This window comes from Macrosteles quadrilineatus, unplaced genomic scaffold (genome assembly GCF_028750875.1).
Source record: "Macrosteles quadrilineatus isolate MER2022 unplaced genomic scaffold, UCM_ALF_1.0 Scaffold_5__1_contigs__length_97177068, whole genome shotgun sequence".
Lineage (NCBI taxonomy): Eukaryota > Metazoa > Arthropoda > Insecta > Hemiptera > Cicadellidae > Macrosteles > Macrosteles quadrilineatus.
The window spans coordinates 82,803,582-82,831,107 of NW_026542598.1; the positions used below are offsets into that span (position 1 = coordinate 82,803,582).

At 34.4% G+C, this 27,526-nt stretch overlaps 1 protein-coding gene across 3 annotated transcripts in view; it reads right to left on the reverse strand.

Moving 5' to 3' along the window:
* Positions 1–7,251: 7,251 nt before the first annotated feature.
* The window catches only part of LOC128994969 (uncharacterized), a 115,334-nt gene continuing 95,059 nt past the window's right edge, over positions 7,252–27,526 (reverse strand). The window contains exons 1-6 of one of the 3 annotated variants that reach the window (XM_054419829.1): positions 16,257–16,346; positions 15,543–15,644; positions 14,025–14,146; positions 11,737–11,889; positions 9,906–10,083; positions 7,252–8,218 (exon numbers count right to left, since the gene is read on the reverse strand). In XM_054419829.1, the coding sequence (XP_054275804.1) occupies positions 7,907–8,218; positions 9,906–10,083; positions 11,737–11,889; positions 14,025–14,146; positions 15,543–15,644; positions 16,257–16,292 (903 nt within the window). In that variant the 5' untranslated portion in view covers positions 16,293–16,346 and the 3' untranslated portion in view covers positions 7,252–7,906. Of the gene's footprint in view, positions 8,219–8,867; positions 8,935–9,905; positions 10,084–11,736; positions 11,890–14,024; positions 14,147–15,542; positions 15,645–16,256; positions 16,347–27,526 lie in introns of those variants that run through there. The other 2 variants (XR_008490934.1, XM_054419826.1) reach the window with 2 other exon arrangements.

Genomic DNA, 27,526 nt, shown 5'->3' on the forward strand with positions numbered 1-27,526 from the left:
TAGGAATCGGAGTAAATTTTATTGGTTTGACTGAGACTGACTTAAAGCACGATTACTAGAAAAATACCAGTATGGATCATAAACATTAAAAAATGACGTTTTTGGCCCGAAAATAAACATGATTTATCATTGCTTAGATGGAACTCAAATAGACCCCTTGAGCTGAATAAATTGATACTAAATAACTAAATAAGTTACAGTTACATTCAATTCAATACTCTCTTGAGTACTATAATCATATCGACCTCCAGACAAAAAATAAGATTAATGAAGGAATCAGGTATAAAATTTCTAATAACTGTAAGCAAGGTCATAATTTTGGCAAATATTTAATTCATCATTAAGCTTTAAAATTATTAGTCTTAAGCAAGGAAAAGAGTAAATTACACTCCCTCTCAGGAAGGAGGCATTTTGCATTTTTTACAAGAGCTGGGTTGATACTAACAATAATAATACAAATTATGTAATAGAAATGGCCTCCATCTGATGATATTCTGTTTTGATTAAAACTAATTCTGGTCCCGTGATGAACATAACTTTAGCAATAATCTTTTCAACTGTTGACATTGAATTTTATTCCCATTACTATCTAGGCCTACTGATGAATAGAAACAGAAGAAGAATTTGTTCGTAAGGTATTAACAAATTTATGTATTCTCTTCAAAAATTGACATTACGTCCCTAGGCGCTACAATTATATGTTCTCTCCTTTCTTTAATGATCTACCATTATTAAATTCAAACCGTTTTTTAAGTCACAACACAAGTCAAAGGCAAAGGAGAACGGGAATGGACAATGGATGGAGTGGGAGTGGACTATCGATATCGCGATGTACTAAATTCTAAAAACAGTCGAGCTGTAAAAGTATCGATTTTCCAGTTTCGATATTTGTCAACTAATTTGAGGTGAAAAAGTGCTCACCGGCTCCATCAGTCCATCCATCTCCCATCCTCTGTTCCTCTCTTCTTTTTGTTTTCGTTTTCTAGTTTGCTATAATAGAGCTGGCTTGGTTTAACTACCATGTAGCCGCACTATCTCATCAACACAATTTTCTAGGGGCTTTTTCAAAATGCTAGTATGACACTAGTTAGGAAATGATTTATCTTTTTATAAAAAAAAATAGTTTCCTGAGGTTTTTCTCTGCTCCTCTCCACGAGACCTTCCCGAGAGTAATACACCCCACCGAGGTGGAAGGAAAAAACATATGTGTGCTATCCCCATCATAATTCTGACGTCACTTGGATTGCAAACAAAAGATCACCTCATTGTAACTGTCAAATTAGTATGCATTTTTTTCCATTTTTTTTATAATAATAAAAACAATAACAACCAAATAAAAAAATACATATACAAATTTGAGTAATTTGACATACCCTACAACCCTGACAACGTGACAAATATATATATATATACAAACTTCCTCTTTTATAAATCTAATATATTATAAAATTCTCGTGTCACAGTGTCTGCAAACTCCTCCGGAACGACTTCACCGATCGTTATGAAATTTGGTGTGTAAATTCTGTAGGTATGCGAATCGGACGTAAACTATTTCCCGTTTCGAAATTCTTAAAAGGGCTCCGCCCCAGTGGCTCTGGAGTTTCCCATGTTAACCTTATGAGAAATGGAATTAATGAATCTTAACAGCTGTTTCAATTAAACAAGTTGGTTCTGTTCTATGATGTTCAATAGCATTAAAGTTATATTTATAATAATAATCTATATATATAAAATGCAAAGCCCTCACTGACTGACTGACTGACTGACTCACTCACTCATCACTAATTCTCCCACTTCCCACTTACCTAGGAGGCTGAAATTTGGTACACTGATTCTTTAGGCATTAAATAGGAAAACTGAGTGGTTTTTATTCTGATCGGACTCTCGGGCTCCGCCCCAGTGGCTCTGGAGTTTCCCATGTTAACCTAATGAGTACTCATATTTAAATGGAATTAATGAATCATAACAGCTGTTTCAATTAAACAAGTTGGTTCTGTTCTGTGATGTTCAATAGCATTAAAGTTACAAGGATTACCAACAGAGTGCAGCACTACTTTTTTTTTAATTTATGACAACAGCTAATTTGAAACCAAAAGGTGAGTGAGCGTAGCGAACGAACTTCAACCAGGACGTGTGAGCGCAGCGAACGAGCTCTAACCTAAAGGTGAGTGAGCGTAGCGAACGAACTTTAACCAGGACGTGATTGAGCCATGCGAACGAGCTCACATATGAAGTTAAACGGGGCAAAGCCCGCGGGTACAGCTAGTATAATATATAGTAGGCTAATTTGTGCATGTATTTGCAGGGGTGAGTGTGGAATGGAATGTGTAGCTTTACTTACTCAGATCAGCAGCTGTTTTTAGCAAATCTATAAGTATAAAAGAGGATGTTTGTATATATATTTGTTTGTTTGTTTGGCAGGGATAAAATCGGACACCGCTCGACAGATTGTAATGAAACTTTCAGGCATTATTAAGCATTATTCAAGGAAGGTTTGTGTGAAGTTTGGTGCAGATCCGTCAAAAGGGCTCCGCCCCAGTGGCTCTGAAGTTTCCCATGTTAACCTTATGAGAAATGGAATTAATGAATCTTAACAGCTGTTTCAATTAAACAAGTTGGTTCTGTTGATGTTCAATAGCATTAAAGTTACAAGGATTACCAACAGGGTGCAGCACTACTATTTCTTTTACATTTATGACAACAGCTAATTTGCAACCAAAATGTGAGTGAGCGTAGCGAACGAACTTGAACTGGAGGCGAGTGAGCGTAGCGAACGAGCTCCAACCTAAAGGTGAGTGAGCGTAGCGAACGAGCTCCAACCTAAAGGTGAGTGAGCGTAGCGAACGAACTTCAACCAGGACGTGATTGAGCCATGCGAACGAGATCATCTTGAAAATTAAGAAGTTAAACGGGGCAAAGCCCGCGGGTTACAGCTAGTTTCTTATATAGGGAAAAAGCTATTACCGTAGGTCTCATGGTAAGACCTAAACTGGACCGATTTACTTTTTGGTTTTGAAGTTCCCATAGGCCAAAAAACACCATCCGTTCAAATGCAACGTAGGTTTACAGGTTTGTACCGAATTTCATCCAAATCTATATATGTGTGTGTCCGTTAGCGCGATAACTCAAGCAAAAATGATCCGATTTGGATTAAATTCGGTACAAACCTGTAAACCTACGTTTATTCAAACGAGTTTGCGAACCAGGATAATCGCTAATCGGATGATGGGAACAGGGGTTTATGGGGGGCCTTATGGGGTAAAAATGGGGTTTTCTCATTTTTGACCTTTAAAAACAAAGAATTTTGCATTTTCTTTATAACCATTTTGTAGAGCTTAAAAAAAGAAATGATTTAGTATATTGAACCGCTGTGGTATGCCTAACGTTCACTGAGGAAATTCAAAAAAGTGTAATTTTAAATTCCCATGTTATTCTTATGGAGAAAATGAAAACCGTTGTACCTAGTTTACTTGTTTATGGATATACGTTGATCAAATTTGGCAAATTTTGTTTATTTCATCCTATACTATTGGACATATGGTCAAAAATCACTTTTTACCTTCCTCGTAGCAGCAAACCTAAGCACTCGTTAAATTAAAATGTTATTTAAATTGGGAAATAAAAATGTGTCTTATTTATGGAAAGATGATAGTAAAAATGTAATCAGACAAGTTGAAATTCGCTTTGTCTGCAGGTTTGCTGTGGTGGGGGTAATTTTTTTTTAAATCCTGACCACTATTAAAAAGCTAATCATCAATAAACGGTATCAGCATTCTAGTACATACTTTCTCCCATAAGCTCGTCAACAACTTTTTATCATGCACCCGAGTAAGCGGTGATAGGTAGTAAATAAGATATTTTATAGTTAAAAACCACAAAAGTTACAATAACTTTTGAACCGTAATTGTTACAGCAATGGGGTGTTGTACTATTTTTTTAGAATTATAAGGACCATAACATATTAATTTTGATCAAAACCAGCTTTTCTCCAAAAATAAGATTTTTTTATTTTATTGTTTTTTTTTATGGGAAAATAACATGAGTTACAATAACTTTTATGGAAATGGGATTTGCATAATTTTGTTCAGAATTTAAAGGACTATAACATACTAAATTTTTAAGAAAATCTTTTAGGCCATTTTTGAGATAATCTAATTTTTCGGCTATTTTATGGAGTTTTATGGTAAAATCCCCATTAAAAATCAAAACTTTAAAAAAATTTGAAAACGTTCAAAATTTTAACGACCGTAATTAACATACTAAGTTAAATCAAAACTGGATTTTTTTCTAAAATCCTATTTTTCGTGATTTTATGGGGGGCTTTATGGGAAAATAACATAATTTACAGTAAGTTTTGAACCGTACTTTTTACAGAAATGGGAGTTGCATTCAAAGGGTCAATACTCTGTGTGTCATGCAGCACGTCAAAAACCAGCACACTGCTTCCATAGGCAACAAATTACAAATTGGATGCTTCATGGAAGGGAGATACATGATTAAGTTTTGTCAGGCAGAATAAAAATCATATCGATAAGTTTTTAATCCACAGTATGGCTATAATGTCTTCGCTAGTGATACTGTAGATAGATATATGTATATATATGCAGGAAAACAGCAGTAAAATACTGACAGTATCAGTGACTGCATAAGTGCATAAGTTGAAGCTTTGCAGTCCAAGAGAGCATATCTCTGAACCCATACAGAGTTCTCAGTGTTCTATTCTATTGCATGTCGAGAGAAATCATCTGAAAATCATTTTGTCAATAGTGTCAAAGTTGCCGGATCGATCCTGAAAAAAGTCAGTAGATTTTGATGGTTCGAAACTGGACCCGGCCAGCTGTCCCTGATCATTGAGCATTAAATTAACAGCTGATTTCGGTCAGTAACAAAGCTACACATTATCTCACTTTATTCTACATTTGGGTTAAAATACGCACCTACGTTGCGTCCCCATCTCACCTGATAATGATAATAATGATGGCAAGAGTCAGTAGAGTCTTGGTTTAGTTACACACACCACTACTATAGACTTATATTCTTCCATGTAGTGTTATACCACCACGCCTGTACTTAGGTTCACAGGGGCAATATGCAGTATAGTGCACTTGTCTGGGTGTTGAGCCTGAGTCCATTAAAGGCCACACACATCAAGGATTTCTCTGGTACGTTTTACCAGAACGTGTGCATTTTTTAGAACTGCGCGATTACGGAAGACGGAGACATAAAACTATTGAGGAGAGCATAGTTTTAACAACGTTTTCAGACAAGTCTTTAGGTATGTACACTGTCATCCATTTCAACTCTGTTTTCACGCTTAAAACCCAGTCTGCAGTGTTGTTTTCACGAGTTGTCAGAGGGATAAGTATGTTTTTTAATAACAATAGCAAATCTTCGCAAAATTCCCGTGAAAAAAAATTTTTGTGATTGTAAATTGTCCCGTGTTAAATTCATCGAACTGTACAGAAGTTTTCCTTATTTATGGAGGGTCAAGAGTAAGGAAAATAGCGACTGTGATAAGAAGAATCAGGCTTAGAGACTTTTGAAAAATACAAAGCAGTAGATTCGAACGTGCGAGAAACTATTATGAAATTGTTTGTATTTTTAGTAACCAACGTCTTGACCATAGTGAGCGCCGGCGTCACTCTAACTTATTTCTTTGCTTTCTTCTAACACTGACTGCAGAGATTGACCACAGTAACACATCTTCCATGATATTGCATGCAAATACACTGAAAGTTATCACAAAACTACATTAAAAGTTGGTGCTGAAACCTGTACAGTGTGGACACATTTCTTTGCAACGACTTGACTGAAACGTTTTATCCTGCGCAGATAAAATGTACGTGAAATCCTTGCATGTGGACCCGCCTTATTGTGAGACCATTTGGAGATGTTCTCCAGATCAGTATTGATCTCAACAATGGCCTCCTTCATGGAACTAGGTTCAAATGACAAGTACAACTGGAGATCATAATGCATGAAACTGTGCAGTACAATGATTAACACAGCTGGTTAAATCAGCCGTGTGCATTCCCCTAACATTGCAACTAAGAGTATAATCATAGACCATGGTGGGAGGAAAAACATATGTGTGAATTCCCGTCACCCAGATTGCAAACAACATTTCACTATTTAGAAAATTTATAAAACCAAAAACAATAAAATCAAAACAAATTTTTAACTTATAAGGCAGTTACAATCAGGTAATCTTCTGTTTGCAATCTGGGTGATGTTAGCCTATGATAGGATTATCACACCTATATCATTTCCTTTCATCATGATTATAGACCAACACAAGTAACTTCTCATCCCATTGTAAAGGTTGAAGCTTGTTTTACTCGCTAGTTCATGTCCGGTGACACTGATCGCTAGTGTTGACGCAATTTTGTTCCTTTTATTTGATGGTTAATTTCATAATTTGTGCTTTGCTATTTGGTTAACTAGGGAACGAGTTATTGTTTGTGATTCCTGGATCGTTTTATTTGGTTTAATGCGGTTTCAAACGACTGAAATAACAAGAAACCAATTTTAAACAAAACCCACTACAATGCACCTATCTTTTGTCTTTTTAACTTTTTCCTTCATCTGGTGGTGGTGATCTAACATTTTGGGCAACTGTCTTCTGACCACACAGATTTCAAACCTTACTGCAATTTGTCTCTATGTCTCTCAATACAGAAATATAATATATATCGTTAGTAGTCATGAAAATAAGTGTTTAACAGACGAGTGATGTACGATAGTTTACGCCATACTACTAAATCTGTACAAATCCTTATATTACTACCAACTAAAGGACTAACAATCACTAGTCATAACCTCTAAGAGAAGGTATCTTTTTGTTTATAACCGCTCAGCGCCAACGGCCAAATACAGTATAATCAGCTGGTTGGTGTACGGTAAAACAATTACAGTACAGTAGTATGTAATGAAACCCCATTTGATTAAGCTGGCGACAAACAGCTGTTTTCTGGACTAAACCTTGCATGGGAAGCTCGTCAAAATAGTGTAGTGTGGAGTAAAAATACTACAGTACCAGTGATAGTGAGAGTTCCTCTGTGTGACACTAAAATGGTTAGCAAGTGACAGTTCCCACATTTCACAAAGATATTATGATTTCCGTAATACATTTAATTTTAGCTACAATAGGTAGTGGTCATTGGTTACATCCTGTGTAATTTATTTGATATCTCTTATAAGGTTTTATCTTATAACAAATAAAATGATGGAAGAGGAAAAAATTAACTCAAAGACTGATCAAAACTACTTTATAATAGCACTTATAATTTTTTTTACATCTAAAAGTAGTTTTAATATTTTGTACAACTTGAAAAACTGTAAACAAATATCACACTAATTTGTGTAATAATTTAATTTGTTACGCTACAAGTAAAATACTAAATGAAAACACAATTGTTAACTAATCAATAATTATAAAAAAAAATAATATGAGCTGGGATAAAATTAATGAGATCATGAGTTCATTTAAGTTTTAAAAGCATTTTTGAGGTTGCAATGCTGAATCATTGACAATTTAAAAAACTCATGTTTCCCTGCATAAAGTCAAGTATTACTGTGTGTCATAATAATGTCACATTATTTTAGAAACCAATAAAAATTTGCTAGTCAATCTATGTTTTTCTTAGAACAGAAAACTTTCCAAAACAAAATATTTTACCCTATCTAAAGCTATCCCAGCCCAATTGATTTAATGCTTCCTTGAAAGCAAGTTATGGCACTGTCGCTTTTGTTAATAACGCACAGCAGCACCAGCTTTCAAAACATACTGGAAACTCACAAAAACTTTTACTTAAAGTTCTGACTGAACCTTTAAAGTTCTTTCTTGAGGCAATTCAATCCAGGTTCTTCATGGAAGATCTTTCAGAGTTCCTTGGGACATCTCATTTCACACCCATAACACTCTTATAGATGAGTTTGTTTGAAAAGATTGAGTTTCAACAGGAGTCGAACTCCATCTTCTGTGGGACGGTTCAATTATCGGAAGACCGACGTCGGGATAAGTCCTGACTTCTGGGAGTCCAACTTCATGGAAGCTGCTCATGGAGGAAAAGCCACTCTCGTCTTCTGTTGAGCCAACGCTTAGCTGCGGCGTACAAACGTCTCCTCCCTCCTCTCCCTCTGCGCGAGACGAACACGACGATGCGTCAAGAGACTTCCGTTGGCTGCTGCAAGACAGCGAACTGCAGCTTCCGACGCACTACAACATACAAAAGATTATAGAAAAATTACAACAAAAATGAACAAAGAAAGATTGTAGAGGGCACAAAAAATGCATACGTAAATTTACTTTCAAACAAAAAAATATTGTTGAGGGGATTTGGAAATTTAGAAATATGAGTTGAAAAATTGTTTAAAATTAGATGCTTTTCAGTATGGAGCATCCTTTATCATGGTGACGTGTGAATAGCTATTTAGGGTTTCTACGTTTAATTGTTTATAATTTCTTGAGGGTGTTCAAAATGATGAACTTTATGTGTCTTCGCCTCCTTGGCCTTAGTGTGAGATTATATTTTTCATGAATGGTAAGTTAGTGCATGTGAAAGGATTTAGTCAGATGCAATACTATTAAGGTGTATCTTGGAAGACTGAAAAGTTTAAGGTTTTAAATGTTATAAGCTCTATTTTACAAACTTACCTGTGATCTTCTATTACTAAACAGTAATTGACTTGCCGTAATTTATAAACAAAAATATTAAAGTTAAAAGCCATTGTAATTAAGACGGCTTGAAAAAGCTTTGTTAGATATAAATCTTGTCAGCATTAAATCATAAGAAGCAAAAATCAAACCAGCCAAAAATTGCAGTGCTTCATGAAGCGAACAGCAAAGTTTCAAGAAATAAACCTACTTTAAGAGTTTAAGGAAATCAGTTCATTCCTGGAATCCAGGCTGAAACACTGATGTTATGAATTCTTCTGCAAACAAAGAAAAGCCTTCAGAATTCTGATGGGTCTATTAGTTTTAAGTTTTAACCAACTCAAGTATAACAAATTTATACTGTAAATGTTGCTTTTGAAAAGTGTTTGTAAACTTGTACTATAGTTAAAATATTTCAAGACCAGGCGTAAAAGAGCAGACTTTGACTTGAGCAGTCTTGGACTGTAGGCAGGAATACTGTACATGTCAAATGTCTCATAGTGTCACTACATTTGTTGACAGTTAATTTACTAGATAATCAGCAATAATGTACAATACAATGTTTTGTGTGGTGAAGTAGGTCACGTTACTACCTCAGCTACCTAGAGCACTAACCCTTAAAACTGTGTCGACAACTGGCAATCTTCAGAGTAAAAATGTTAGAAATACAAAAAACATGCTTACAGTTGGATGCTTGACAGTGTTTTTGATATCTCAAATAAATAAATAAATACTTAGGAGGAAAAGTATCAACTAAAAGCAATTTGGGCCATCAAGACATGAATGCCACTCTTAGTTTTTTTTTTGTCCTAGGACGCTAGGCACGAGCCTGGGATTGTTTTTCACATTACTTCAGGCTAGACCTAGGGGTTGCGGCATTATCACTTAGATAAAACTTACGCCAGCTCGTTCCCCAATCCCACTCATTAGTACTTGAACCACTGCTTATACTGCTCAGAGGTTTATTTATTAGGCCCCAGATTTACTCTGTAGGCTACTATATCAGAACCATATCCCGGATGACGTAGCATCCAACATTAGTCATTCCAAGTAGCAATACATCTTGTTTCAGTTTTTTATGAAACTACCTTTTATACTCTATTGTTCAGTCTACTAAACTTTTAAGAAAAATACGTCTAATAAAAGCCAGAAAGGTTTTTGTGTTAGTTGAAAAATGGAAAAATCAGTTGCAAAGACATTAGTGAGAGCAACTACAAATGAAATTGTACAATTGTAACTTGTAACTCACCCAAGTGCTGTCCCGTGAGGGATCAGGTGTAGGTGCGGGTGTGGGTGTAGGTGTCAGCCGGGTGGTCAGGTCGGGTTCCCGGGTACCCAAGAGACTCTGCACTGTCCGGAGAAGCCGGAACGCTTCCTGGGATAGTTTATCTGGAGATACTTCTTCTACCACACTTCTAGGACTCCTCCTGAGTAAAGAAACAAGTTAAGGTAGTTCAATATTCATTAATAGAGTTAACTGTATAAGATCCCACACAAAAAGTCGTAGAACCAAGTAACATTCAAGTATAGTTAAATATAAATCCCCTAATGTAGCAAAACTGATATGAATCAGCAAATTTATTTTTGTTTTATTCCAATAAAATCATAGTAGAAGGACAGTTAAAGTAGGACCCACTACTTAGTATAAATATATTAGATTTAGTGCAATGAGTACTTTGGGTTGCTGCTGTTAGGATATCTTGGTTAAAATGGTTGATGAAATAGTGAGCATGTTCCAAAATGATAATTATCAACAAAGATTGTGTTTTCATTCAGCATTGGGTTGGTTCAAGTAAATTGTAAAAAAACCTAAATTACTGAAGGAAGTGAAAAACAAACAAGACTAATGATCTGCTATTTTGAAAAGGGTTTATCTTTTGTATCAGCTAAATCCACATTGAATCTCTTAAATCAAAACAAAGCAGAAACATTCAGACAACACAACATATGAATGGAAATTTCAAGAGATTAAAACACTGTCTTCTTCTACCAGCGCTTAAAAATAACATTCATCAGATAAGTCAAATGACAAGATAATTACAAGTTATATTTCTCACACTTAAAAGATCCGTTAGGATTTTTGTGGGAACTCCAAATGAAAGAGATCACTGACATGGGCCTATTGTTTGCTACTCGGAAGTCATTGTTCTGTAAATTATAGGTTAGGCCAATAACAGCTGTTAGGCCATTACTTTACGTTTAAATATGCACACTGATTTATATAACTGAAACTAGTAAAACTCCTTTAACGGGTTTCAAATTATTTGAATGATTTTGGTGTTGTTGAATAAAGATTGAAGTTGTTTACGCCACACATTTCCCAATTAATTGTAAGCTCAACATTATAAAAAAAGTACTTAAGCTATTAAAGTTTGGTCCAGTTCATTTGTAAGAAACCAAACAACTAACAACAACAACAACAACAACGGCTAGCTACTGGGTAACATTGTTAATAGTAAATGCAAATATGTTTACTAATGTTTTGGAAGATAAATTTTGTTTTCTTTAATGTTGCCCAGTAGTTAGCAAAATCAGCTAGACTTGTGCTGGTAGATTTCCTTAATTGGTGGGCGTTTAATAATGGGGATGGCTGAAGAAGCAGCTAATCCCAGTCTGTATCAAAGCTAAACTATTCAATTTAAAACATAGGCCTACCACCAAGTGTACATAGCACTCTACAAAACTGATTAGAGTTATATTGGAAAACTCTATGTTTTGAGGATCAAAAATGGGAAAACTAATTTTTACCCCATAGAACCCTCTATAAACCTCTGTCCACATAGTCCAATCTCTTTAGAATAAATGTAGGTTATCATTACTTTACCTAGTTTAATTAAAATGATGGTAATACAGTAAGCTATATGGGGAAATTTGCTAAAACAATAAATTATGCTTTAAAAACAGGTTGTAGTATACCCGAGTCTTGTTTTTAGGAACGATCGATCAAATGATTTGTATGTTGCGCTGAGGATGGATTGCGATTGCTAGAACCAAAACGTCAGCCAGTATTTTCTCTAAAGACACTGTCAAGATTCGACAATTTACGTATATGGTGGAAGCACACTAGTTTGATAACTCACCAAGATATGTCTCTGTAGATTGAGTAGGTGTGTGAGTCCTGCATCTGGGAGATGCTGTTTGCCCTCTGCACACCCTGTCCTGGACTGGAGGGCGACGGTGAGACAGGACGACTGTGGCTGGGACATGAGGCGACCGTGTGGACACTACGAGACCTGGACACAAATTGTACAAGCACTTAACATTTGTTAAGTAAAGCACATTTGGATAAAGACTGCACAGAATATATAATATTATTAGCACAGTGAGATTTTTTTGTCTTTGACATTCACAAAGAAGCCTTCCTGAAGATGCCACGCAAGCTGGCAAAATAGGGTGATGCTATTATATACCTAATTACATAGTTTTACCAATGAAGGTAAACAGTACAAGTAGCTATAGATAAAAGTTTACAAAAACTCTCTGCAAAATATCTTTTTTGGTTTTAAACCCCCAATCATACCATAGGAAAAATAATTTGTAATAAATTATGTATTGATATCCTAGGATAAAAGTATAATATTGTTTTCCTTAAACACAAGCACACTGTCTCGTTGAAAATCAATGGAAGAATGTATATATACAAACAAATAATTAAAGCTGTCAACAGTAACTAACTATTCCTGTATGTCCATGGATACAGTTCAGTATAAAATAACAAAACACATGTTATTGACAAACATATGTGTAAATATTTATAATCATCTTCAAACCAACAACAGTACAAGTCAATACTGTGATTGCAAGAAAACACATCCAAGATGGAGACCATATCGGTTGAACACAGCACCAGTAAACAAGATAAACTAGATAAGCCTCAAATAAACTGTGTGGTCCTCGAATCCGACATGACTGAAGAATTGCAGAAGGAAATCATCGAGTTGGCAAAAGAGGCCTGGGAGAAATTCCCGATTAAGAAGTTTGTTTACAAACCGGAAGAGGAGGAAGCTTTGGCTCCTGAGTTAGGGGCTTCGTTTGAAGTGAGTACGCAAACAGCTCGTGATCAGAAGACCAACCAGTACACACACATGGCTCAATACATCAAGACCGAGATAGACAAGAAACTTCGGCCCTGTTGGCACGTCATTGTTGGAACTGAATTTGGCTGCTTTATGTCCCATGACTCTGGGACGTTCATATACCTGGACATGGGCGACTATAGACCTTGCATACTCATGTTCAAGAGCGGAACGCTAGATCAGCCCCTCTACTGATCCTGATCGTAGAAAAGCGCATAGAGGTTCATACAATGTTATTCAATCTTCTTAGACGTTCCTTTTCTATAGTTTGTGTAGTGTTTTGTTTATGTGTTGCAGAAGAGATTTTTTTACTGAACTTTATTTCTGTGATTACACTCTTAAATTTGTTGGAAGTCTGGAAATGAGCAGACTTTTTAAGTTGATTTTGTAATGAAAAATTAAGAACAATTTTAAACAAAAGAATATTTTACGTTAAAAAATTTAACTGTTTCATCTTATATTTAATTAAAAAATGCTGTACCAGTTTCAATAAGTTTTACAAATAAACCTCAAGTTTTGTTTAAATATCTTTATTCAAAGCATATTGATATCTTGAACTCATCCTCTCTTTTCTGGCAGTGTATTTAATCATGCAACTGATCTGTTGTGGCAAAATTAGACAAACTTTGAATATAAACACCATTATAAATTAAGCATTGGTTCTGTTCTCTAAAACCTTCATATTGTTTTTGGCTATCCCAGGTTAAAATGATATTAAATTAACGTTTTTATTGTCTGTGTTCTTGAGCTAGAAGCTTTTGTAACTCTAAATATTTTGTCACCTCACCAGGTTTTCTTAAATGTTATCTCTTAGACAGTATTGATGGTGATAAGAAGATAACAAGAAAACCCCCTGAAGATGTCACACAATCTGGCAAAATATACAGGGTGATACACAAACTTCAAGGTAAAGAACACAGGGAAGAAAAATGTAATTTAATACATTTCCTATCTTACATACAAATTTTTTACATACTTACCCATGTCAAACTGAAAAGTGTTTTATGATTTTTTGTGAACCAACCATCACCATATTAAAAACTAATAGGAAAAACAATCTTAAATTGTATCCCAATTTATGTGAGGTTTATGTGTGTTTTCCCTAATAAAAAAAAACTGGCTATAGCTGGTGCGTGTAGAAGTAATGTATAGGATACCTTAGTGTAAAGTCAATGTCACAATGAAACTACAAACTCAGGTTGGCTACTATAGAGTCCTTTATCGTCATGAACTAGCCCATCATCTTTAATTTTTTACCCTCCATATTCATTAAAATAACATATGTTACTTACCGTGCTTTGCATTTTGAAGGGGAAGTCTTCACATTTGCCTGATCCAGGTTTCTATGAACCCTCTCCAGAAATTTTGACACTTGCTCTAAAACAGCTCTGTACATTTGCCTGCTTGATTCAGCCTAGAAACAAACATGATTTAACAAGGCTAAAACTTTTCAGTTAAGTCATATTGCTAAAACAATTTGCTTACTTAGGAACTTGACTTCAAAATATACCTTATACGAAGAAACCCCTTTTATTATTCCTAGAAAAGGATTGATCATACCCAAATAAATTACAGTACATTAAAGTTACAATAGATGCTACCAGAAAAACAAAACATATAAAAAAAAAACACAATAATTAATAGTAACACTGTGTCACTAAAAAGCATTAAACAAATGGAGGACCAGCAATGTCAATTTTATATCTAATATTACGGACATCATGAATAAACATTGAGGTGAAAATCAAATTTGTATTCCAAAAGCAAAAGTTATAAGAAAAGCACTTTCTATGCTAAACAGAATTTCCTGCCGACCTTACTGTTTCTGTTATTAAGTTGGGTATTTATTTTTTAAACGAGTACCAATATTAATGGCTTTGTAATAGGTTTTACAGGGCCAACATTTTCTTAATAGATTTAAGTATTAAAAAAAAAGTTTATGTTCATGTATTTTTTTTTTACTTACAATTAAACAAGCTTTGTAGAGGTTTTGGATTTCTGATCAAGTTTGATTGCTCAACATTTTTAATCTATTAATTTAGTGATAAATTAACCGACAGTTTTTAGCGAATTTCCCATATAGGGAATAAGCTATTACCGTAGGTCTCATGGTAAGACCTAAACACAGGACCGATTTACTTTTTCGTTTTGATGTCCCCAGAGGCCAAAAACACCATCCGTTCAAATTCATATATATATATATATACATATATATGTCCGTTAGCGCGATAACTCGAGCAAAAATGATCCGATTTTGATGAAATTCGGTACAAACGTGTAAACCTATACGTTTACATAACTCGCGAACCAGCATAATCGGACTATGGGAATGGGTGTTCATGGGGAATTTTATGGGGTAAAAATTGATTTTTCCCATTTTTGACCCTAAAACACAAAATTTCATGATTTCTCTCCTAACCATTTTGTAAAGCTTTAAAAAAGAAATAATTTTGTATATTGAAGTGTTGTTGTATGCCCAACGGTTACAGAGATAATAAAAAAAATTATATTTAAAATTTCCATGTTATTCTTATGTATAATATATAAACTGTTGTAGTTTCCTTGTTTATGGATAAATTAAAAAATTTGGAAATTTTGTTTATTTCATACTAAGCTATCAACATAGCAAAAAAAAAACACACCTCAATATCTTCCCTGTAGCAGCAAACCTAAGTACTCACTAAAATTAATGTTTTTCAAATAGGAAATTAAATCTGACAACTTTTAAGTAATATTTTAGTAGAAATCCATCCGGGTAATTGGAAATTCGCTTAGTCTGCAGTTTTGCTGCGGCGGGGGTATTTATGTACCTGTTTCAGTTGCCACTGCAGAGTATCCACTTGAGTCTGCAGATGAGAGTTGTCCATCTCCTGCAGAAGTCTGTGATTGTCTTCCACCAGCCTCTGACAATCCTGCAACAGTCAAATACATTCTGTATTTTCACGAAAGATGTATATTTGTAAAATATATCCTGGTTGGAGTTGAAATGAATTTCAAATTGTCGATCCGTTGAAACGCCAGCAATCTAGGATCACGTTTTTCAGGAGTGCTAACCTAATTTCACATTTTATAAATTTATCGTTTTGGTATTTCATCCAAAAAGAACAAAGAAATATTCATTTTAAAATAAAACTACTACTATTTGGTACACATCCTAGCGAAAAAATAACTAAATACAAGTTTAAAGAATACTGGCTTTATCGTTATATCATTCTAATAGTTTGCATAACTTTACTAATCATAATAGCTGATTTCATACCTTAGGTCATTCGTCATACATTGGTTTGGAGACAAGTTATAATTTCTTTAAACAATAATTAAAAAAAAAATTACTTGTATCATGACATGAATGCTAAGGTGTGTAGTAATTTTTAAGATGAGTACTGTATTTTTTTTATTCGGAGACGAACTAAATCAAAATGTTAAAAATACTTGGACTAAAACTTAATTTCTACACTGATAAACCTTGTGGTATTCACAACGATTATAAAAAAAAAACAATTTTATAATACCAATTCAATTACCTTTGATCTTTCCAACATTGAATTTGGTACAGGCATAATCACGGATATTGTTGGACCGTCCTAACCTCAAAAGCTGTAACTACTCACTTCGGACAACTAACTTTCAAACCTAGTTTCTCCACTAATATACTCCCTAAGTCCCTTGGTTAATCTGCATAGATTATCTAACTGATGACAGGCAGTGGCGACTGACCATGTCACCAATGCCACCATGATATTTATCAATTCCAGTCAGTCGCGCCAATGGCAATGATTCACTTGTGAGTCAGACTTGCATGTTGGTAATAACCCTTCCACCACCCTCCACTGCCTTCTAAATTACACTACCCCAAACTGGACGGAAGTGTGAGTCATTGCGGACAATTTTATTCGCGTCATATTAAATTAGTGTTCTTAAGTTGTCCACGAATTCACCTAATAAAACTGAAATATTTTACGGTGAAAAATATTTATGTACATTTCTGTTTTGATTTTTGTTGTCTTCAAACCAAATATGTAAAAAATTCAAATTTGAGTAAGATTTCCACTCTTTTGTAGTAAATAATATAAACATGAAATTTCCTTCACTTCTTTATCAAATAAAACTACGTAGGACTATTTGTTGTACTACATAAATTTGGCTGAAACTCAAATCATCACAGTTAGGTAACTAAGTTTACAAAACGATCGTGTTTCTATGTTTTAATTATAGAAAACCCTTCAAGTTACCTGTTATTAGTATGTGAATGTCTGAATTTAAATGAATTCACTAAACAGCTTAGTTTTCAACTCAGATATTTTAAAAGTGATTTGGGAATTTATATAATAAGGTATATGCATAAAACATTCCAACAGCGTGTATAATATCAAATAAACTAAGAATAGAATTCTCAAGATTGATAATTTTCAAGTTAGTTCTTATGAGGGCAGTTTTGTTGGATGATCTGTCTAGTTAAGAAATAAATAATAATCGAGTTGCAATTAGGACAATGAAGAATTGCGACGGTTGAAAAAATTTAATTTACATAGCTAACAACAATAATCTTTAGAAAACCTGCCAAAAAGAAAACGTTTATTTAGTATTTTTTAAAATACATTTTTATCTTGGATTCCTAAATTTAAAGGATTTGTTGAAAAACTGCTGAGGTTTTCTCAAAAGTATGTATGTTTGTGTTGTATTTTGTAAAAGTACAAAATAACTGATATCTAGCTAAATATTCATTGTAAATACACTTACTGGAACTTTTTTTAATTTTTTTATTTACATGCGTGATTGTTAGAGTTAGAATCCTAAGTAAAGCCTGGTGTTAGTATGCACTAAAGAACTTTAAAATGATTTGCACGATTTGCTTGTATTATTATAAAGTAGTATCCACATTGTTAACCAGGGTCAATATGAATGCAACAATAAATAGTTAAAATAATTTTCTCAGTATCACGATCTAGGAATAAAATTGCTATAAAATAGTCCCACCACTGAAGACATCAATTTGTTAAGGTCAGTCTTCTAAAATAAAGACTAACGGTCTATTCAATTTCGTATATCAATCCATCGATCGTTACCCAATCTTCCTACACAATAACGGGTGTTTAGACATAAGTGCCATTCACCATAACGTCCCAAAATTACTTTTATCTTTTGACCTTTGAACATAATATCTGTAATGGAAAATTCACTGAAATCGGTTTAGTAATTGATTTAAACGGCACACGAAGACTTCTCGCCATATTGTAAAATCTGAAACATGTCCAGATGTGCTGTTGGTTACGTTTGAATGTGATGATGTTGAAATGTTTCTTTGTTTTAAGGTAGATTTTACACGATTGTTTATCCATTTGGTTACATTATCAAGCCATAGTTTATAAATGCATTGTTTTATTTGGTTAAACCGTTTTAAAATTGGTTAAATATAATACAATTATAATAGTAAATAACCAAACTCCTACACAAATTGAACAGAACTAACCTAAAAATTGACATAAGATGATTTAAAAGGGTGATAAATGTTTAAGGAGTGTGTGAATGTGGGATATCATATAAACTAATCAGGCATGAGAAGTTTATACCTTCCAATTATTCATCATAAAAAATTACATAATATTACAAGAAACTACCATACTGACATAGATTTAAATCAAAAGGTAAACGTTTTTATCTGCCATAAAATATAAATAAATATACGGATATGTTCCGAAATATAATGCATTTTATTTAAAAATGTAATCACTAAAATGTGGCTGCTGAAGAACTATCCAATCTAATAGAGCACTTCTCCAACCATCCTTAATTCAGGACCTAATTTAATAAGCACTTCGGATAAAACAACGGCTCTCCACCGCCAACTTTGCTTACACACAACACAGAAAAAGTTACAAAACAAAGAGAACATAAATATAAAACTAATACCTATCACTAGCAAAGCAGCACAATAATTAATTATCACAGTGGTTCACACAGGTATTGCCAGGGGTGTACCCAGCCCTTACTGATAAGTGTTATCAGCTGGGTCGGTTCAGCGAACACTCGTGAGATAGGCCAATAACAGCTGATCAGGTCACGCTCCAAGGACTCGCCGACCGGTCGGTGATAATCGCGGGAAAACGGTTACTTCGGCAAACAAATGACAAAACTACCCGCGACAATCAATTACACAGGATGTTTATGACTTCAACTTCAATAAACATTTTTTTCCGAAATACAGTTTAACTTTCTCCCGAATAGTGTAAGATTCATATTACAGGGATTATTTATTATTTCATACTACAGGGAAGATTCATATTTCACCTGAAGACGGTGTCAGATTCCAAATCACAAAACGTTGTGAAAATTATTGTTTTTATGGAAAATAACCGTAATAATTTTAGAAAATTAAGTTAAAATAATCTACGATACTTTTTAGGGCTTTCGAGATAGTCTTCTAGGACAATACAGTTTTTAAAATTTAACAACAACTGCATTTTAGCTTGAATTCAATACACTAAAATATTTCAAATCATGTAGGTAAAGAAGATTTATACGCTACAGAACTGAGTTTATAGGCATGATTGGTTGAGCTGTATTTACACACTAATCCTACTAATATTATAAATGAGAAAGTTTGGATGTATGGATGTATGGATGGATGTATGGATGTATGTTTGTGACAAGTGAACGCAAAAAATACTGGTCGGATTGGGCTGAAATTTGGCATGATGATAGCTCACATTCCCGATTAACATATAGGCATATTCTTATTTAAAAAATCCTTTCGGGCTCCGCCCCAGTGGCTCTGGAGTTTCCCATGTTAACCTTATGAGAAATGAAATTATTGAATCTTAACAGCTGTTTCAATTAAACAAGTTGGTTCTGTTCTGTGATGTTCAATAGCATTAAAGTTACAAAAATTACCAACAGGGTGCAGCACTATTATTTCTTTTACATTTATGACAACAGCTAATTTGCAACCAAAAGGTGAGTGAGCGTAGCGAACGAACTTCAACCTGGAGGCGAGTTAGCGTAGCGAACGAGCTATAACCTGAAGGCAAGTGAGCGCAGCGAACGAGCTCCAACCTAAAGGTGAGTGAGCGTAGCGAACGAGCTCCAACCTAAAGGTGAGTGAGCGTAGCGAACGAGCTCCAACCTAAAGGTGAGTGAGCGTAGCGAACAAACTTCAACCAGGACGTGATTGAGCCATGCGAACGAGATAATGTTGAAAATTAAGAAGTTAAACGGGGCAAAGCCCGCGGGTTACAGCTAGTATTTAATAAAGCAACTGAATGACGAAACTAACTATCGGTCCATGTTGTCTTGACTGTGTATATACAAAAATTATACTTCGTTGACTTTACTGTATGGCCACGGGAAAATTTTAAGGGTGGATATTCTCACAGAGACGATATTTTTCACAGAGAAATATTTAATCTGTAAAAATGTAGGAAACAAAACTCCATAAATTAAATAAATATACAACCGAGCTTAATTAAAATACAAAAATTGACTTCTCTACTCAACCTTTCTACCAAACTATGTTCAAATTTCAACCTGTCAACCTTGTGAAAGTATTGAAAACATCACAAGGACTTTACATTCTCATCAAAACATTGGAATGCGTGAAACTATTAAACTGATGTTGGAAAGTGACATCTGAACTCAATTCAGGATTAGTTCTCCTCCACCTAAGACCCAATAATGTCAATCCTATGTACACTATTGTCCCTCGGTTGAACCGTGTCTCCAACTAACGACCCGATTGTCCCATACTCTCAGCAGCTCATTATCGGATCCTCCCGAAGAGAACTTCTCACAAACTTCTCACAATTGTCGCCGTTTATTATACATTTCTCACTTTTCTCTTCTCACAATCTAGCACAATATTATGGCGTTACTTTCATTAGGTAAAAGTATTCGTTATATTCACAGAGCACCCTTGAATTCTACGTTGTTCAAGGAGGTTTAGAAATTAGAGGCTTTTCAATGTCAACTGATTAAAATGGTTGGATAAAAGTTATAAACGTGAAATTTATTCGTACACAGGTTTCTACTTACTTTAACAATCGCTTATCAGTTAGTTGAGATGGAGACACCACTTAGGTGAACCCAAATATGAGTGAAGTACAAGTGCAGAATGGTGTGAGTTGATCTGTGTAGCTTTGTTACTGACTAAGATCAGCTGTTTCATCAGTCGGGATAATTTTTAAAGCCCAATGATCGGGGACAGCTGGGTCCAGTCTATGAATGTACATGAATCACACGGGACTTAAACTGCCATCAGCTGATTCATAAGAAGAAGAACTTTACAAGGAAGTGTGTTAATCTACGTCATCAATAAATAAAATAAGGATAAACGGATAACTATGCACTTTTAGTTCATATATCTATCAATCTATATAATTAATACGCTACATGAAACTTTGTCGGTTGAACTCCTCCGCCATTTCTTAACCGATTTTATCCATTGACGTCTCATTGGAAAGAGCGTGTCGCGTAGATTTGCAAACTGGCCTTACATTTTTGAAAAAATCCCTGGGGCTCTGCCCCAGTGGCTTTGAAAGTTCCCATGTTATCCTTATGAAGAACATAATTGTTTACATTTTGATCAGCTGTATAATTTAATTGCTGTTATTTATTTTTCAATTCAATGAAATGCATTGAGTACATTTATTTACTATTTGAGTTTGTGTAAACATAACCCCCAAGACGGATCGTGTTAGTATGGTTGTATCTTAAATTTGTGTATTTATCGTTGTTTTGTGTAGCTATGACGGATCGTGTTAGCATGATTGTAATTTAAATTTGTGCATTCATCGATGTTTTGTGTAGCTATAATTTGTTTATTTGTTGTTTTTTTATGCATCCGACGCGACGACAACAAAACATAAACAGGAGGCGTAATCGTGATAACGACCGCAGCTACAGAAACAGAACAGTGTGGTGCGTAATAGGCTTAACTCATCACAGTCAGCACCTGACCCTGGACAAACTCAACTATTAGGTTACAAATGCGCCCTTTAACACTACCCCAAAACGACTGTTCGCTCTCAATTAGTTCTCTATCATGACCTGTGTTGCCTGTACAGCGAGGCATTTTAAGAAGGAGAAACCCGGCCGAAATGCTTTAGGTTTATCAATAACGAAGATAAACATGGTCTGAGTACCGGTAATCTTATTGAGTTGAGTCTTTTAAACACATTGTAAATATGACTGTAATTCGTTTTGAAATAATTCCTGTAATACTTTGCAATTGCTCGAATTCTAGCAACATGTACACTAGTACATTATTAATACAATAAGGGGGGTTCTCTGTAACAGCTGGTTTCCCCATTTCAGTTCTCTTACTCAACCAAATTCACGATTGAGTTGACATTTTAAAACTTATGACCTAGCAGAGTGATGAATGGAAACGACCCCCCCCCCTTAAGGGCTTTGCCCCCTTGCGTTCTTTTATTTCTACAGTTCACTTCCAAAGATCCACTGCTACTAACTTTCTTTACAACGATTTAAATATGAACTGTAATCCAACAGCTGATCTTTGAGTTAAATGTTTCACAGTTAAATTTATGTAAACAAGAGACGAAACGGATGAAATTACATTCGTGTGTTTATTCACCTAATTACTGTCTTTTACACAAAGCTAATATTTCAAGTGAAAAGGTATTGCAATATTAGCTTTGCCTCGGAATTTACGCATCGGTCCCCTGGCAAATATTTAATGCAAAACAAGTCTATCTGGATGCAAGAAAGAAATTCACGCTAGGAACCACTGCTTTTCAGGACACCCTGTATAGGTGTCAGTAGGTCTCTTCGGTCCCACGACACTGCAAACTATACAAATACTCAATGACGACACCGTTTTGTAGACATAATCTGCCCCGTCGTCAGTTCCAGGGAAGGTTCAAAACGTCAAATCTCTCTTAGACTTGACAAAGAGACAAGTTGCGACACGTCTCTAGGTTCAATGTTCATTGTTCATCAAGAGTTTCACGGTTGAACAGTTGAACGCGCCGTCGCGGATGGTGCAACGCGCAACAGGGATCACGATAAAATGCAGTCTTCGAAGCATCGTTGCTTCATTCTCACATCGGATTTTTAGAGTCGTGAAACGCAAATCAGTACGATGAGTATTTAGATGCTCTGAAAACATATTCTTTAAAACTAGCTTAATGACCAGAAAAAATAATCTTCTCTGGATAGACTATTCTTCGAAAGTACAGTTGTAGCGGTTGGTTTATAAGAGTGTTCAGATAATGTGTTTATTTATCAGGAAATTATTATGAGCTAAGTGTTATCCCAATATTAGTAGGATGACGAAAGTTTTTCATCAGAATAGTCTTGTTGCGTACTAGTTCATAACTTTTCCATACTTTTATTCAAAATTGATTTCAATATATTATAATTTTATTTCCTCTTTGTTCTAAATACAATTTCCTATTTTTCTTTCCCATCCCAATTTCTTGACAGCTGAAAGTTATTTAATTTAATGTTTATTTACATCATATTTTTGATTATTATAAAAAAAAACATTGTATTTCTATCTTCAGTACAATCACTATATATAATTTTTATTCTCTATTTTATTTTAAAACTCACATACAATTTTTCATTGGATTTAAGCAAATATTACTCATTTTAATTTCAACTACATTATATAATCCTTATTGTGAACATTGTTAAATTCTACAAGAAAGAAAGACATTTTTTAAAAGTGATATTTTAATCATCAAGACATGAATGAACTTGAACTTTAACACCTCAAGAAACTATGAATCCATCAAGACGGTTCCACCAATGAACTTGAAAATAATGATTGACATTCTTGGTGAGTTTCATCAATAATAAGTTTTTTTTGACAAATTTATTTTCAGAAATTGAACAACATTGTATATTAAATTGAAACCTTGTCTTGTTACTTTTTTTAAATATTTATTTATGTAAAATATTTAGCTGACAAATCCCAACAATATCAATTTTGAATTGCTTCACTTCTTTGCCTAATTTAGGCTGGTCCTTCGATATATTTCTTTTATTTTTCTTATCTTCAACTACCTTTCCCCCACAAGTCTTATACTGATAATGTTGGTTAGAAACAAAATAAGCTATGTTTTCAATTTAATAAACAAGTTATTGAGCAAAAAGAGATACCTATTGGCATCTATTACCTTCTGATGAGTGACACAACTGACATTCGATATAATTGCGATTATGGAAAATAATTTTCATAAATAAGCCTCCTTTACTAATATTTTACAGGGTTTCTCCCACTGACCACCACCTCGTTTTGCAATAAAGCTCCCTTACCCAAGATGAGTATTGTGTGATCAATCAAGTACCATAACTACTATTCTCATTACAACGTTAAGCTTTTAAAGGATTTGAAATTTCATAGTATATAAAGCACTGTATGGTAAGGAAACTCATCATAGTTTACAATTAAATTTGAACCCACTATTGCCAAAACGAATGACAAAAAATACTTTTTGATACAGAAAATATTTTTACGGGCGCAGGTAAATTCATTATATTATTATTCTTGAAAATCTTTTAATATATCCGAGATTTTCCTATATGTCGCCTACATTACAGAGTATTCTTTAATACAGATTGATAAAATAGTAATTTTCATCGCTCTGTGTGATGAACAACTATTTTCATAGTTATCAATGTTTACAATTCTGTTGTTTAGAAACATCTCTTATATTAATACGTGAGGGCTGTTTTTTGTGAACAAAACTCCTCCGTTATTTCTGGATCGATTTTAACGTTTGAGGTGTCAAATAATTCGTCTCAATTCGTAGTTTTGCATAAAGGTTTTAGAATTTAAAAACTCTTACCCTTAAGGGCACGAGACACTCTCAAAGGTCGCATTTTCCCCATAAGAATTACATTGAAATCAAATTTTAAAACAAAAACAGCTGTATATAAAAAGAAACTCGCCTAGCTTTTTGGGAGTAAATGTTTGTAATATTTAGGAGGTTATAGACAAATCTAAACAGTCAATCAATTTTGTTGGAAGAACAGAAAATTTCTTGATTTTAAAGGAGTAATATTGAAAACAGGAGGATGAGACAATTAATAGGAAATCTTATACGTATGAGAAGAGTAGAGGAGAGGCCTGGTCTCACAGTAAGGAATCCAGGTACACAATCACTTGGGATGAAGAATGGGATGAGATTAATAATTTTTGCCAGTTATGCTAAACAACTTTTTGGAAGTAAAAAAAAACAAAAAAACATGAAGAATATGGAAACATCATGTTGTGACAGTGGTAAAGTAAACATACCTAAAGTCAGATCAAATAAATACATGCAAGAAATGTTAACTGGTAATAGCTTTAAGCTGGGAAACATTTGTAGAAAACACTAAAAAATAAGGCCGGGTCCAACAATTCTAAAATATTTTTACAAGAAGCGTTTATTATTTCAAAGCGCTATTAAATAGCGTGAGTATTTCAATTAGTTTAAGTATTTAGTCGGGTCTTTTGAACTCATCGAACATTATGACCGTTAAAACTGTAGTGTTAAAATAACTTCTGTATAATACTGGTACCTACTTGAAAATTGCTCGATTTAGAGCAACAGGTACACTAGTAACTTTTAAATATCGTGTGATTAGCAGCATTCATTATAGCGGAATTTTCATAATGCAAATGCACTGATAAAACTTTGAGGTTAGCGAACAGAAAAATTTACCATATGATTTTTTGTTCCCTATTTAATGTTCCTCGAAAATGATTAATTTGCGGACGATAGAGTACTAAAAACGGCTGCTTTCCGGAACGTATGATGAACAGTTGTTTAATATCAAGTAACCTTGCGGTAAACAATATTTAGTTTGGTAAACAAACATTTGAATGATTCAAACCCGGAGGCGATGACCTGTGTGTGTTTATATAGTCACAGACATCTGTCTGTCCAGAGGCTATGACCGGAACGACCCCGTCGTGGGGCAGATCCATCCAACATACGTCGTGGAAGAGGCATGGCATAGTGATGGAATAATGTTTGACATTTTGGAAAGGATATTTGAAAGTAGTTGAAACAGTAGTAGATCGATTTTTATTGGTGTACCGAAGAAATTAAAAACCGTTGCAGAACAGTTTCGGACAGTAAAGGTTTTCAGATCATTTATTGGGGTTGTAGTCATGAGGTTTATAAATAAACATTCACTTCTTCTTGGATTCACATGAGTTTAAATGACAATATCTCGACGAATACTTAGGTTTGTTATAAGAGGGGCATACACAATTGTTTAGGTTTAATACTCTTAAGTTTGCTAAAATGTTATGAACCTAATTTACAGCACTCCATAAGGATCACATGGAAAACAAACACTATGTTAATCCCTGTAAAGTACATTCTCAGTAACCAGAAGACGTAGAATAGCGTATCATGGGTACTAAACTGTTTGACTTTGTAAGCTGGTTAGGGCAAGAAAAACTTAAACAAATAATTTATTGTTTAGTATACAAATTCTTTGTTTTCTGCCCAGATCGCGAATTCAAATCGAATAGAATTCAATTAACTTGCTTTAAATATTATTCTCTACTTCTATTGTACTTGTTAAAACTGTATCCATTATTGCCGTACAGTAAAGAGGGGAAGAGTTAGTCAAATGGACTTAAGAAGTCCATACATTGAGAAAACGTCGGAAAACACGTCTTGAATCCAAACAAATTACAAGATTTTCTTCCGACATACGAAAGACCTAAATAAAGGGAACACCTCACAACCATTTCGACGGGTAAAGATTAGTTTTCACACGATTACAAACTGTGATCGAGTGAAAACAGTTTCGCAATCCGCCATTGCCGTAATTGATCAGATAATCAGTCCACAATGGGACAATGATTTCCCACTTTCCCTGCGATGCTACGCCGAGATGCTTCTCATCTCATTCACATCAACTTAGTCCGTCACTGTTGCATACACGATTGTTTCATACTTTCTATCTCAAATAGACTCCGAATGCAAAGAGAAGGATAAATTCAAAAAGAATTCAATGAATTTCCAATCGAATTGAGAAGAATGCCTTTCGTCAGTTCGGAGAGGCCTTGGGTTTGATCACAAGTAGTTTTCGTATGGTGAAGAATACGGATACAGCAGAACGTCTCAAATCAGTGAAAAGGCATTTTGTCTGCAATTAATTTGGTTGAATCATATACGAGTATGTGAAATTGATCATTGAAACATGCTTCATCTGCTAAAGAGAATGTGTCTGCAAGTTACTGAAGACTTCATCAGATACACTTCAAACCATGGTTATTATTTGCGTTTCCATCGCATACACGGCGACTGTTTCATGCTTTCTATTTTATCTAAGTATTCGTAAACTAAAGGGCTTCAGAAGATTGCACTCAATAAATTGAAAAGGCATTGAATTTGATTAAATTCAAAAAATGAAACGTGATTATGGTTAAGACTAAATTGGGATTTACTAAATCAGTTGAAAAGGGTTTGCAACCCAATACTCAAGGGGGGATAGGGGGGGTTGATTTTAGAGAAACATGCTGTATGTAAAATCCGGAATATATCGAACATGCATGATGGTTATCTTTCACGTCACTATGGTACATATGGTAGTTAAATGTTTTATACAATCTTCATATTTGAGCACAAGTGGTTTTCGTATGAGGACTACCTACAATCTGTTTATGGAACCTTAATTGATTTTACAGAAACATGTTTTGTCTGTAAAAGACAGAATATTTAGAGTCTCAAAATGCTTCAACAGAAAGGGTTTGTATAAACGTATATTTCATGTAACTTGCTGGTGTTTCATATTGTCTACATAACAACTTGATATTGATTTCTTGAAC